Below are 14,866 nucleotides of genomic sequence, written 5' to 3' on the forward strand. Positions count from 1 at the left end.
CAACGGACAGGGGAACAGACAGGGCCTTAGAAAGTGGGCCTTTTAGGGGGTGGGCTGGCTACAGCCTGCCGATCTACCATAATCTAATTTAGCTTCCCTGGTGCCCAATAAGCAAGCACGGAGGCCGGAAAGAAGATATCAGGCAGCTTTTACAGTTAGGAAAGAGGCGGCGGGTATCTTGGTAATGCTGCGAGTTGGCAAGGAAAGCACAGAAAGGATTACAAAAGCTTAACAGCACAAGGCCCTGAGTTCTATGGGCACAGGGACACTGTGCACAGAAGTGCAGCAGTGGAAATCTATTTATGTCCACTTATGTATTGTCCCCAGTGACTGTTCCATTTACTCCCTTCTATAACCTGGTCAGAATGTCCCTGAAACTCACCCCATTGTAAGAAGTTCACTGCTTCACGTCAAATCTGATTTATTATCTGTTGTACGTTCTTTTGTGATCAAAACAACATTGTTACTCTTGTATGTATGTAAATAAATAAATAGGAGTAGGTAGGAGTGTAGCATTACAAAACCATTGAAAGTCAGTGAAAAATCTTTAGTTGAAGTGATGTTAAGGTATCGGATGAATGCAACAAACCCAGAAATTCATTGGTGTTGGCTGGTATGCCAGCTTATTCCATCCTCGCCCCATCCCATGAGCACACTGATGACATTACAGATAACATCACTAATGACATCACACGAGCCGGTCAAGTGGCACAGCGAGTAGAGCGCTCGCTTTGACATCCTTGCTAACGGAGGTTCGAATCCCTGCGGGGCCAAACTCAGCCTTTCATCCTTCCGAGGTTGATAAATGAGTACCACACAGTGGGTAATAATAAGCAGTGCTCAGATACCTGAGGGTTCAAAGCGCTATATAAATGCCAAATTACTATTATTATGATATGATCAATAGCATCACTGGTAGAACAGATCATAATGGTGAAGTCAGACAGTATCGAATAATTATTAAAAAGCCAGAGATGTGACTCCATTTAAGCTTCATTCTTAAAAGGTATCTTTAGCATGAGAACCACAGTCTAGCAAGTGATTTATTTATTTATTTATTAAATTTATATAGCGCGCAGACAGACCAGGGGCATTGTGGCACTGTTACTTGCAAGGAAGACTTAGTTACAATGTGTGCAGGTTGTGCCTTGGCTTACAGTGAGGCAGTGACCTGTGATCAGATATACCACATAATACATCATACAATACAATCATGAGGGCTAGGCCATGTGTTTGTTAGATGAACAGGGTCGTTTTCAGGGCTTTCCGAAAGGCGGTCAGTGAGGGTTCAGAGCGCAGGGAGCTAGGGAGGGTGTTCCAGTGTACGGCAGCGAGGTACGGGAAGCTGGAGCCCCCTGCTCTGGTCCTTTTTACCCTGGGTACTGAGAGCATGCTGGCATAGGGTGACCTAGTGGGTCTTGTGGAGGAGACCGGGTGGATCCTCTGGAAAAGGTACATTGGGGCGGCAAGATGGACACATTTGTGGGTGATGCTTAGAGTCTTGAATAAGATCCTTTCCTTTATGGGGAGCTAGTGGGACGCTTTTCTGGCAGCGGTGATGTGCTCTCTCTTGGCAATGCCTTGTGCAGCGCGTAGGGCACTGTTCTGTATTACTTGGAGCTTCTCAAGATTTTTGTTGGAGGTCCCAAGGAAAAGACTATTGCAGTAATCAAGTTGCGAGCCGGTTATGGCCCTGGCTATGTTAGTGCAAGTGTCTTTTGACAGATAAGGTCTGATTGCGTTAAGGAGTTTTGCATGGTAAGCGGCCGAGGAGGCAATGGCGTTTACTTGTCTGGTCATGGATAGGTTGGAGTCTAAGTAGACGCCTAGTGTTTTTACCGTGTCAAGTACTGGGATCGTGATTGAGTCAATGGTGAAGTGACTGAACTGGGCGTTAAGTTTCTTGAGGGTGTCAGGGGAGCCTACGAGTAGGAGCTCAGTTTTGTCAGAGTTAAGGCAGAGGCCGTTGATAGCCATCCACATTTGGATTGTGTCATATATGTTGTTGAGAGTTGCGCATTCAGTGTCATAGTCGCCTGTCAGTGTGAGAAGGATCTGAGTGTCGTCGGCGTAGTTGGTGTAAGAGATGCCCATGGCGTCAAGGATGAGGAAGAGGGGGCGGGTGAAGATGTTGTAGAGGGTGGGGGAGAGGCAAGAGCCTTGGGGCACCCCACATAGCATGATGGTTGGTGACGCAGTGGCTAGGTCAGAGAAGACCTGCATGGTCCTGCCTTGGAGGAAGGAGGTGATCCATGTAGTGGCTTCTTGAGAGAAGTTGGCTGTGGAGGAGAGGTGGTGGCATAGGATGTCGTGGTCTACAAGATCAAAAGCTGCGGACAGATCCAGGAGAAGGAGCAGGACAGGTTTGCCTTGGTCCCTTGCGTCGTCCATTTGGTTTTTGAGGTCGAGTAGGGCGGTCTCTGTCCCATGCCTAGGGCGAATGCCGGATTGTCTCAGTCCAAGGAGGTTCTGTTCTTCAAGGAAGTGCTGGACCTGCAGGTAGGCTGCTTTGTCTAGAATCTTGAGGAGGAAAGGGACAGTGGTGATGGGGCGGTAGTTATTAGGGGAGGTGATGTCTAGTGTGGGTTTCTTTATGTGGGGTCGGACCCATGCTTCCTTGAGGCAGGCGGGCACTCTCCCTGTGGTGAAAGAGGCGTTGACGAAGGCTGTTATGAAAGGCGCCAGGGTGTCTGCGCAGTCTTTGATGATGGAGGCAGGACAGGGGTCGCCTTTGCAATTGGAGGGTTTTATGTTTTTCATAATGTTGATCATGTCGTTTTCTTGGATGGTTTTAAACGAGAAGGTGGGTGGGGCCTCAGTGGGTGATGGGGGCAGTGGTGGTGGGGAGGGTGTAGTGTGGGTGGAGAGTGTTAGTTTGGTGTTCAAGATTTTGGCTTGGAGGGAGCTGATCTTATTGCGCATGGCTGTTTGGATGTTGTCACACCATTCTTTGTGAAGTTTTGGGGGGTGGGTGTGGGGGTCTCAAGTTCCCTGAATATGGCGAACATTTCCTTGGTGTTCGACTTGGCCTCAGTAATTCTCTCTTCAAAGGATTTAGCTTTGGCTTTAATGATGGCTTTCTTGTAATTACTTGCAAGGGATTTGAAGTTGAGTTTGTCTTTCTCATCCCGGGATGTTTGCCAAAGAGCTAATGCTGCCCGTTTGTCGGTGCGTAGTTTTAGAAGGTCTTGGGTGAACCACGCATTAGCATGTCTAATGGGTTTGGTTTTCCGAGGTTTAAGTGGGGCGATGGCATTGATTGCTGCTGTGATGGCAGTATCATAATTTTTTGCCAGAGTTTCTGGGTTGTTGGGGAATGGGGCTGTGAAGGCAGATCCCTGTAAGAAGGGTAGGAGTCTTTCTTTGGTCAGTTGACGGGCACTCCTTGTAAGGGCAGGAGGTAAGGGTGGAGGGGGGTGGGATGTGGTTGTAGTGGTGGGGATGTTAAAGGTGATGGTGTGGTGGTCGGACCATGGGGTGGGGGTGTTGCCCGTGACTGTGATGGGGCAATTGTGGTGGGCGATCCAGTCTAGTGATCTGCCTAGGGCGTGTGTGGGGTTAGTGATGGTGTTGACGAATCCTAGGGTGGCTAGAGCTGTGTCAAGGGCTTTGGCCGTAGGGTCTTTGGCGTCATTCAGGCCAAGGTTGATGTCTCCAAGGAAAATGGCATTGGATGACTTTTTGAGGTTGTCCGCCAGGAGGTTGGTAATGGAGGCCTGGAAGTCTCCTAGGGGGCCTGGTGGTCGATAGATGAAGTGTAGGTTGATGGTGCATTGGTGCGAGATGGTGAGTTTCAATTGAAGGTAGTCGCTGTTATTGTTGATAGTTTTGTAGCCTTTCTGATGGTGATCGAGTCTTTGGCTATGAGTGCGACACCGCCTCCAGTGGTCATGCGATCTTGTCTCGTGATGGCATAGCCAGGTGGGAGAGCGAGGGATAGGGCGGGGCCTGAGGCTTCATGTAGCCAAGTTTCGGTGACCATTAGAAGATCTAGATCTAGGGTGGTAATAAGGTCGTGGATGTCTAGTGCATGCGCATTGATGGATCGGGCATTGATGAGGGCTCATTTCAGGTGCGGTTCAGGGGTGACATTGATGGTCGAGGGTGGCACATCCGAACCAGTGGGGTGGGCATTGTCTGGGGTCATAGACACAGATAAAGTGGCATTTGCATCATTAGCTAGCAAGGCAGTGGTAGAAGAATTGCAGATAGCGGTAATTTCATTCAAACCAGTGGGGGGCATGTTTTCTGGGGTCATAGACACAGATAAAGTGGCATTTGCATCATTAGGTAGCAAGGCAGTGGTAGAAGAATTGCAGATAGCGGTAATTTCATTCAAACCAGTAGGGGGCATGTTTTCTGGGGTCATAGACACAGATAAAGTGGCATTTGCATCATTAGGTAGCAAGGCAGTGGTAAAAGAATTGCAGATAGCGGTAATTTCATTCATACGTGTGAGTGACACATTAACAAGAGTCTTAGACATTGTATCCAATGCAAATGGGTCACAGCGGTGCTTGATAAGTGGGTTCAGCTTTGCTGTGTGGCTTAGGATCCAGCCAAGGTAGTAGGTTCAGCCTTCTGGATATGTGTTAGCAAATCCATATTGCAGTACTTCAAAGCATGTCATGGAATTAGAGCAGCCATGACTTTGCAGCAGTCCAGAGAAGGATGATAACATGAATGCAAGGCTACAGCTTTCCGAATCTCTCTAGTGTTGATAGGATAACCAAATAATTCTCAATTTACCAAGGAGACGGTGGGCCCCAACCAGCTAATGTTGGAAAGGAAAGGGTTCAAGGCAATGGGAGCGACATTACAGGAGGTGATAGCATAGGATCATTCCTCCAGCATGCAGAAGGTCACCTGGGAAATGGCCGACAGGGAAACATTTCCCCAAATTTGCTCTCCAAAGAAAATCAAGCACTTCCACAAATATTCCACGACTGGAGTACATAATAGAAAATTATACCCAGACTAGAGTATGTGGGGGAAGGCTGTTAGGAGTGCAGGAACAGTAGTCGCCTACGTGGTGACTTTTACCAGGCGACATTATCACATGGAAACTGCAGTCCCATTGTGTGCATGTCCCCGGTGTTCTTACCCCCACACACTTGAAATGTCATTGAACATCACAGACTTAAAGGAATTCACCTTTTAATCTAAAAACATACCACAGAGTACATTTTTGGCGAGTGCCGCTTGTGGCACTTGAAAGACCCCTTAACTCCAACCCATCACCTCCATACCTCCTCCAGCTCCACAGGGCAGTGAATGAAATGGAGAGGGAATAAGTACAGGATAGTGAGGAAGAAAAGTAGAGATGGGGCAGGTAACATGAACACTGATGGGCAGGAGACTGGACAATGACGGAGGGCAGACGCGTGAAGGAGAGAGTGAGAGTGAGGGAAGATAAGAGACAAGAGAAGTGATAAAGTGATTGAACAGAGCCAAGTGAGGGTTAAAGGGTGAATGGGTACAGAGAATGAACGAGAGCAGGAGAACTGGCCAATAAGGCACAAGAGTGAGGGGAAATGCAGGGTAAAGAGGATTAAAGGGAGGCGGGAAAGCGAGAGTAGGGGGTTCAGGAGTGTACAGAGAATGGGGTCTAATGGAGGTCTGAAGAGTAAGGGAGGGCAGGAGAAAGGGTGAGAAGGGAGGCAAGCGAATGGGGAATGTGTAGTGGAGGGGCAGCAATGTAAAGGCAACTGTTGTGGCCTCCCTCGTGGGTAAACGAGGGAGGGTGCAATTTAGTGAAGGAAGGCAGGTGAGTATCTGAATAGCAGCAAAATGAGGAAGAGAGCAGTATCTTTATAGCAAAGAACCTTTGGCAGAAATGGAGAAAGAAAAAGGCGAGAGGAAGATTAAGGGAATGGGGCAAGAACAGGGGGCGACATAGTGTTCAAAAAGAGCAGAAAAGAGTGGGATAGTAGAGAGGAAATTGCTAGTAAGGAAAGCAGGGGGGCAAAAGACTGCTGTATGGGAGAAAATGGAAGCAGGAGGGAAAGGAGTGACAGCAGAGCATATTTGTGATGTGAGGTAAGCAGATTCTTGCCCCAGCTGCCTCCCTATACACAGTCACATCTTCAATAGATAAATGAACAAGGTAACAATTGAAGTGCAGCCACTTATATGAGGTTGTATTGAAATGGGCCATAAAGATCCACATGGGTAAGGAAAAGCCCCTTTGTTCGGGTTGTCCATGTTCACTTTGTACCAAACAAGCTCAGATGAAACCTAAGCTCGGGGAACAGGGCTGGGCGTGTCTGTAGGGTGGCCAACCATCCCGTATTTTGCGGGACTGTCACCATTTCATAGACCGCGCCCTGTGTCTCGCACGCAGCCAGCTCAGGACAGGAATAAGCTCTGACTTTTCTCTTCTGAAGCAGGATCAGCTGGACAAAGATTTCCCAGCTCACATTTTTCATGCGACAGTGAAAAGCGCAGGGAAGCACAGCACTTGTCCCACTGCTCCAGCAGCCCCAGGTTCAGGTTTGTGTCATCCTCATTTCAATAAACCGATTAGAGGATGATGACCCAGACACAGGGAGGCCTGGGCAAGGACTGATGTCCCTTAAAAGGTGCGATTGGTGGGTGATAATAAATGGGAGGGGAGTATCTTATCTTCTTATCTATACATACTTATAAAGCGCATCATTCGCCCGCAGGCCTCATGGTGCTACAGCTGTAGAGGAGGGAGCCAACCAGGGGAACAAGAGTACTAAAAAAGAATTTAGGGCCCGCCGGAAAGGAAGGTGGGCCTCAATGTCACGCAGACAGAAAGGAAGAGAATCCCATGTCTTTGCCGCAGCCACTGAAAAGGCCCGACCACCGACCAGAGAGAGTCTATTACTACGGGGCCGAACGGTTTTCAAAGATTGAGAGTGGAGAGACCTGCAGGGTTTATACGGGCAAAACCTTATTTGAAGGTATTCTGCTCCAGTTTTGTAAAAAGGCTTTGTGAACCAGACACAGTGATTTAAATGTAAAGCGCTGTTCGACTGGAAACCAGTGAAGCTGGCGCAGAAGCGGTGTCACATGGTCGCCGAACGGAGGATGGAGTACTGCTCTAGCTGCCATATCCTGCAACAACTGCGTTACAGTAGTCGTAGGGTCCGCAATTTAAACTAGCCCTTCCGACCTGACAAGAAGACCTACTCAGCCATGGATAGCAAAGCGGGAATTTTCACACCCAAGTCCTTCACTGATAAAACGGGAGAGGGAAAAGGAAAAAGGCTCACGGGCCAGAACTCATGGGTCCAAAACAAGGAGGGGGTAGCTGTACCAACCACCAGCACCTCAGTTTTCTCACAATTCAATGTGAGCCAATTCAAAGCCATCCAGTCGCTAACTGCCTCTACGCAACTCCTCAGATGACCAGCCATCCCAGGCTGAGTTAGATCAAGACACACACTAATGAGAATATCGTCGGCATAGGAGTAGCAGGAAATAAAAACCTTGTGCATGGATTATGGCAAGAAGGGGCAGAATATACATATTAAACAAAGTAGGAGACAATGAGGAGCCCTGAGGGGTTCCACACAGCAGTGGGACAGGAAGAGAATGAAAAGGAGGTAGGGAAAAAACAGGCCAAAACTTGGCCATAATGCTGCATGTTGTGTAAAACAATGGCTCAAGCAGATTACCTTATACTGAATTCTCTTTCATTGTGAATACTTTTTTTTAAAACAAAACAAATAATATTGTTTTTAGATCCACATTGCTTTGCAGACTGCTACTGCAATTGTGCAGACAGGGCGACGGAAATTTTGCTATACATGCCTTTCTGCTTGACTCATTTCTATAATCATGTATAGAATATCAGGTTGGTTTCTTATGTGATTTGTGTACTTTACAAGGCATTGATAGAAAAACGAATTATTACATTTTTTGGAAACCCAAACCTTAATAAATATTTGTGACCTATCACTTGGAAGATAGGTATTCAAGTGCTTAAATCACAGCTTGGGTCCAAATATTGATTTCACCACCATGTGATCCTGGGCCAATCATTTAATCTTACTGTGCCTGATCTGCTGACGTCGGGTGACTCTAGAAATGATTCAGTTTGCAACATTTTCTAAGAAGAAAAATCCTCATGACTTACTAAACTATTGAGTTTGAATGATTTGTAATTATGATTAAGATTTTAACTGTTTCCATTTAAGGTGAACTTTTTTTAATTATTCAAGTCATATATGATTACATATCGATCCAACTTTGCTTTCATTACGGTGCGTCGAAACTTTTGTTACTTAAAGTTCCTTTTTATGTAAAATGATTTATCAATGTGTAAATGTTATTGTTGTCTAATATTGAAAAAATTGCGTTTTCTCAGCTATATTCAATAAAGAAAAAAAAAATGACTTATTGCATACAGTGACTATTCACATATTGTACACCACAGTATTCTCTTGGCTTGCACGTGAAAACTTTTAATGTATTTACCAATGGCGTCCTAGAGTATTGAAGTCTGATGTCACTGCTTGTAATGTTATTTACTGTGATGCCGTTTCTGATCTTGTCAATCTATATCTTGCAAATTGGGTCCTGCATATCTTTTTCTGGACAGTTCCAGAAGACAAATTAGAACGTATCAGTGCCTTGTATGCCTAACAGTTGCACAGTGCTGTGATTTTGTTGTGTTAGAGCGTCGGGGTAGAGGCAAGTCGCTTCCCCTATTTTGCCAGTCTTACTACACAGCCAAATATTTCTTTCATGGCATTAAATGTGCACCACGCCTTGTGTGCATGTTACAGTCTGCCTTTTCGTGGCTGCCGTCACTTTAACTGAAGACTGCCTTTGATAGCATCCAGAATCCAACTGCGTTATCACCTCTTTGCTTTTTACTCTTATTTCATCTGTGTTAGCACCTTGCTGACAGAGCAATTACTAACTTTTCAGTGGCAGTTTAGTGTTTGAGCTCCCCTCTGGTTGACTGCCCCCTGAGATGAAAGAGCATTCATTTATATCCATTCAATAAAGAATGCCACAGGTGGGTGCCACAGACCTTTCTACTTTATATTTAATGTTTGTTATCTGAATCATGTTGCCCTTTCTAAAACGTATCATTTCATTATTATTTTTTAAAAGTGGATAGATGGGATCGGGGTTGAAAGCCCGATATGGAAATGTTTGAGGGAGAATAGACCAAAGATAATTTTTCCGAAATAACCTTCGGTCTTTTCTCCCCTGAACATTTCTGACTTTTGGCCTCCACGCCTACCCCTGACCCCACACACACACCCTCCAACCTCCCAAACTCCTTCTTACCTTGCATCCAACTCGCTGGTCCCTGCGACGCCTGTTCCCTTTCACTTCCGTGATCGGGAACCGCCGCCGCAGGGTACTTTCCTCTTTTTTGATTTTCTTTTTTTTTGGTGACCGGCAGTTCGGTATTTTCGAACAGCCGAAATTCAGCCAAACCTCCCAATCGGTATTTGGAACTCAGTCTTTTTGGCCGATTCCAAAGGATGCGCCATTCAATTTAGTATTTATGACATATTGACAGGATGTATTATTGCTGTATTTGCAGGCCTCTCATAGCTTCAATTTAATACATTTGCATTATCTTGAAATAGAAAAAGAGAAATAGTTATTTCCAGGGAGGTCATCATTGATAGGAATTATATCACCAAACAAGCCCTGAACAAACTCCAAGTGTTGCAGAATAATGCCCTCAGATCTGCTCTGAGCATCCCGCGGCATTCCCACATCTCTAGCTTTAGACAGGACGCCCACTGGCTCCCAGTACGAGACAGGATCGCCCATAGATCTCTGGTCATCATCCATAAATGCCTCTCGAATGACGCTCTCAATTATCTGGCAGATAAATTCAACAAACACCTTTCAGCTAGACCAACCAGATCAATGTACTCTCATTGCTCATCATCCCCAAATTCGCCCTAAAAAAACGGGTGGTTCCAGCTTCCCGGTCCTTGCACCCAAACAATGGAACACTATACCCCTTAACCTCAGAATGGAATATTCGTTCTGGACTTCAGAGCCAAAACCAAATCCTGGCTTGCTAACAAGAATGGCTCAATTGCTTGATTAATCACTGCCTCTCTCTCTCCTGTACTGCATTTCACCTTGCATCAATTCTACGACCATTATGTGACCTGGTCACCTGCACTTATCGCTATTGCCTTGTATAATATGAAAATACATGTAACCTGTTGAACTCGTTCTAAGTCTCTGACACCCAGTTACCTCAGGGTTCAGCGCGTGGTACAAATAAAGAAACTAAACCAAACTAAACTAAACCAGTGTTTCTTTATGATAATTCAGCACTTTAACGTCACTTCAACTAAACGTTTTGTGCTGAGCTCCAAGGTTTTTGATCTTGTAATTGTTTCTACTTGTATTGGTTATTAAGACTGTGCCTTATGTAGTGCTCTTGCATGGGTGAATATTAACGTCTTGTGGTCCCCCCTCTCTGCAGTGCCGGTGACTCTGGATGCAGACACAGCCCATGCTGCCCTGATCCTGTCTGAGAACGGAAGACGCGCGAGATGGACAGACAGACCGCAGACGCTGCCGGATAATCCCAAGAGATTCATTTCTGATGTGTGTGTCTTGGGGAATGAAGGGTTCTCCTCCGGGAGGCATTACTGGGAGCTGCAGGTGTTGCGGGTGTATTGCGGGTACTTTGTAGGGGTTGCCGAAGAGTCTGTTAGAAGAATCCAACAGTCTAGAGAGCCACCCCGAGGAAGAATATGGGCTTTAAGCTGCTATGTAGAAGAGTACAAAGCAGTCACCGCAGATCCATCTGGACTTAATTGCTTCTCCTATTCAGACGTGTTCTTCTCGCAAGAGGCTCCTGAGACTCTCGGGGTCTATCTGGACTATGAAGAGGGAACGCTGTCTGTGTACAACGCTGACACCATGGAGCGCATCCACACTTTTACCAAGGCCGCCTTCAATGAACAAGTCTATCCCTACTTCTGTCTCTGGGACGCAGACCTACGCATTATATAAAGTCCGTTGCTACTGTGCAGAGGCAGATCCAACGTCCCGAGGGGGTGGGCAGGGGGTCCCAAGTACAAACGTAGAAAGTCGCTTTAGCAACGCCAGAGGCCCAGCAGTGATGCCTGGGTGAAGCGTCTTTGTGGTGTCATGGCGTATTTAGGATACATATAGTTGGACTAGACATCAGGGAGCTGTCGCTGCGCAGAATCGCACACGTGCAGAGCGACGGTGTGCTTAGGGCTATTTGTAGTGAAAAACATTTATGTTATTTGTTGAAGGGTAGGTAGGTGGAGTTCTATTATTCTGTAGGATGAGCTTCATTAAGTATGGTTAAGGTGTTATAGGGAGCAAGACAACAGCCATGTTTTGGCAGGCCCATGTTACTGTTGCATCGTTCGCCATCTTATAATAAAAGCTCAAACTGCGAAGGCCAAAAGGGAACGGGCTGCCAAAAAGGGCCCCAATTAGTTGTTACAAAGGCAGATTTTCTCATGGCCTCAAAGCTAAACGTCAGATGGCAGGTGCGTTCCCAAGAGATGAAACATATGAATGCACAATGATTGTACTCTGGTAGAACAAACTAAATGGAACGGAATCCATTTCCAGCAGCAGGAGTGCACATAGGTGTTTCCAATTAAGTTGGCGGCAAGAGTGAGATTGGAGTTTCGGAGGTGTGGGCCGAGAAGGTGCAGAGGGGCGAGGGGCCGATGCAGCCAATCAGGAACAAGGGATTGGGTATTCCAGGAGATGCAACAATGTTCTTGACCTTGCTGATGTTCACTCACAATTTCATCGGTCAGCCTCAGTGGAGTGCTACTGCTTGCGCTGTCTCCACGGTAACTGTCCAATTTGCATCAAGGGTTTTATCAAACTGCATTCCTAAGTGCGCCAAACAATAAGGAACACACATGTTCTGCTAATCATCAAGGCATTATGTCATTGAGGGGTGTTATGTTCTTTGCTCCTAGCAGTACAGCAACCAATGGGGTTTCTTAATGGATTGTGTTCTTTAGGGGCTTACTGACGATCAGCCAATCACCATGCTAGAGTTGTATTAATTGTTGCAAATTGTATAAAATGCTAATGTGCGGTTTTCCACCGTACTACTGTAGCTCAGCAGTAACAAATTGAGATGGTGTTCAGTTCAGTTCCACAGAGCTGTCTGTATTTTTCTCCCGGCCCCTTTATGTACAATTAGCAGGTGGACCTCTGCTTCGCACAGTAATTCCTACTTCAGTCCTAGTTTGAAGTTTATTCAATGAACTAAACCAATGCTTCTTTGTAGACGATATTGCTAGTCTTACCTCTAGGAGCTAGTGTGAACAAATGGTCTTTGTTCCCAACTCTACGCAAACCACATAAAGGGGACCATGAGAAAAGCATGAATCCTGTAAATTGGTTCCAGCTACTTTGAAAAAATCCGAAAAGTTATATTTTATATTTGTTACTACACCATGGAACCTATCCACATGCCAAATTTCAGGCTTGTAGCATGTTGGGATGTATGCTGAATATTTCGAACAGACACGCGCACATATCCACACTTATCCCTTTTATACATAAAGAGATAAAGTTGTGCTCTTTCTTGCAACTTGCACACTCTCTATTTTTGAGTATTTGTATTTTTCTTGGATTTTCTTTGGGTTTACGCCTTTAAACTACCATCCCTACTCTGCCCAGATGGCCTTTCCCTGTAAGTGATGTGTCTGTTTATGGCGGAGAAGAGTTTGCAGAGGTCAAGCAACGTAACTTAAATCGAAATCTTACAAACTCTCCTGTACTAAAGGGGTTTATTGAAAAATGTTGCTACCTGCACTTTGGGCTGCTTTTGAAAAATCTTAAATGAGAAGAAAAGCAAAAAGAGAGCAGAAGGGATGGCCCCGTAATGCTTATTATAAGGTATTGGGACTTCCACCTATTTGCATACGTAGGGGAACTCTTGCATCTCCCATTAAGTAGCTCCGGCAGTGCAGAACTATGTCAGGGATTCTGTACTGTTCTGGAAGCAACATCACAATGCAAAGCAGCTACCAGAGGTTGATGTGTGGACGACTTCAACATCTGTTCTTTTACATCACTCATGACTTCATGTCTAGGATCAGTATTCAGGATCCAATAGCAGCCAGGGGTTTGTAAATGCATATTGGGCATTTTGATATAATCATCTTGGTTCATAATTACAATGTTGCACTCTTTGTCTTCCTCTTTTATTACAACTGATGTATCCTTCATAAGGATAGCCTGATATTTGGATCCTTTTAGATTGTTCAAGACTTTGCTCTTCTTCTGGGTTTGTCAATCAGTTTATTGATCTCCTGGACAACTGCTTGAAATGTATCAATCACATTGTCCAGTGGGACTGGTGGAATAAAATGAGATTTGGGTTTCAGTTCTTGTATCTCAAGATTCCTGGATCTCATATTCAATTCTTTTAATGTGTCTAATACAGTGGTATTTGTCTCTTCTCTCATGGGTAGAAATATCACTGATAGTGAGATTGCTTAATGGTGAAAGTGTGATGGTTAATACAATGCCTAAATTGGAACATACCATTACCTAATACCCATGGCAACGAATGCTAATTGTTTATATGTAAGATCAGCCCTGTCTTGATGAGGAACGAATGGTCGAAACCTGTGTCAAAATAAACACTTATATTGTAAGTGTAATTTGTAATTGGTTATTTATTATGTGCTTTAATACCCCTGAGCTATCCTCTTGAGGCATCCTATCCTCCTGGGCCTAACACTGCACTGTAACCCCTACCTCTAAGATATGAAGAAAAGGGGAAGGAAACAGACCACAGAAATTTGAAATTCCAGTGACTTAAACACCTTGACCTGCAAACGAGAGGGAAAGAAACAGACTAACCACAAGCCATGAATTGAAACTGGTCGCTAGTTTTTTTAAAGCTTCACCCCATACTCCAGTTTCCTTAACTCATTACCAATCATGTAATTGCAAAGAAACACCTGATCACCCCAGCCAATCAGGGAGTAGGCACTTGGCCCAGGCAGTATAATGTAAGCTCCGTTAGTTCAGACTGGGACAAACTGTAGTGCAGACGTGCACTGTAGAACTGGGAGACCGAAAAGTGTACCTTGTCCCTTGCACAGGGTGAGAACTGAGAGTCAGATTCAGGTGGAACCAGACCCAGTGAAAATCCAGCTGTTGAACTGCACTGTTGTATGTTGTGTTGGACCAACATCACACCTGAATTGATCTACTGAACCCATCCACAGCGTAAGACATGTTCTACACAGTGGCATCTTCCTCTAGAATCTTATGGACACGTTGTAGTAGACCTTGCATCACAAGCACCCTTCAGGGGCCAATGCTTTTAAATACTAATGGGCTAATTTGCCCACCATCAAGCTTGTGGGGGTCTTCCTTGTCTCAGTGACTTTTACATGTGCACACAAGGTGGTCAGCAATAAAAATGCAAACTTTTGGAACCAGAGCCTTGAGAAGTAGTAGAAGGGGTCCCCTTTCACACAATGATACATTTTGACAGGTGGTCACGCCCCCTGCTTCCGGTCTTAGTCCCTCCCACTTTTGATATGCTTTGATACAAACTTAATATAAATTTGATATAAAAATGATATAAAAAATGTTTGAAATGGATTTTATATATCCAATATATATTGGATATACAAAGTGTTTTCTAATTTATATCAGTTTTGATATAAAGTAAATATGCATTTTATATAAAATCTATATAAATATGGGAGCAGCGCTTGACGATGTTGCTCGGTCGAGCACCAAGAGCGTATTGAGCTTTGAAGACAGACAGTGAATGTAGGGTTTTACTTAGTGACGCTCTGATAACTTCACAGCTAGGAAGCGGATATAAATTCTATACATAGTATAGATGACATCATAGATTTTATATGGG

At 45.0% G+C, this 14,866-nt stretch overlaps 1 protein-coding gene across 2 annotated transcripts in view; it reads left to right on the plus strand.

Annotated features, from left to right (window-relative positions):
- Positions 1-13,634, plus strand: part of LOC138516929 (E3 ubiquitin-protein ligase TRIM39-like) — a 158,750-nt gene extending 145,116 nt beyond the window's left edge. For both annotated transcript variants that reach the window (XM_069632393.1, XM_069632394.1), the window contains exon 6: positions 10,445-13,634. In XM_069632393.1, coding sequence (XP_069488494.1) covers positions 10,445-10,980 — 536 coding nt within the window. In that variant the 3' untranslated portion in view covers positions 10,981-13,634. The remainder of the gene's footprint in view (positions 1-10,444) is intronic.
- Positions 13,635-14,866: the final 1,232 nt, after the last annotated feature.

Source organism: Ambystoma mexicanum, chromosome 6q (genome assembly GCF_040938575.1).
Source record: "Ambystoma mexicanum isolate Mex_15411 chromosome 6q, UKY_AmexF1_1, whole genome shotgun sequence".
In the NCBI taxonomy this organism is placed as follows: Eukaryota; Metazoa; Chordata; class Amphibia; order Caudata; family Ambystomatidae; genus Ambystoma; species Ambystoma mexicanum.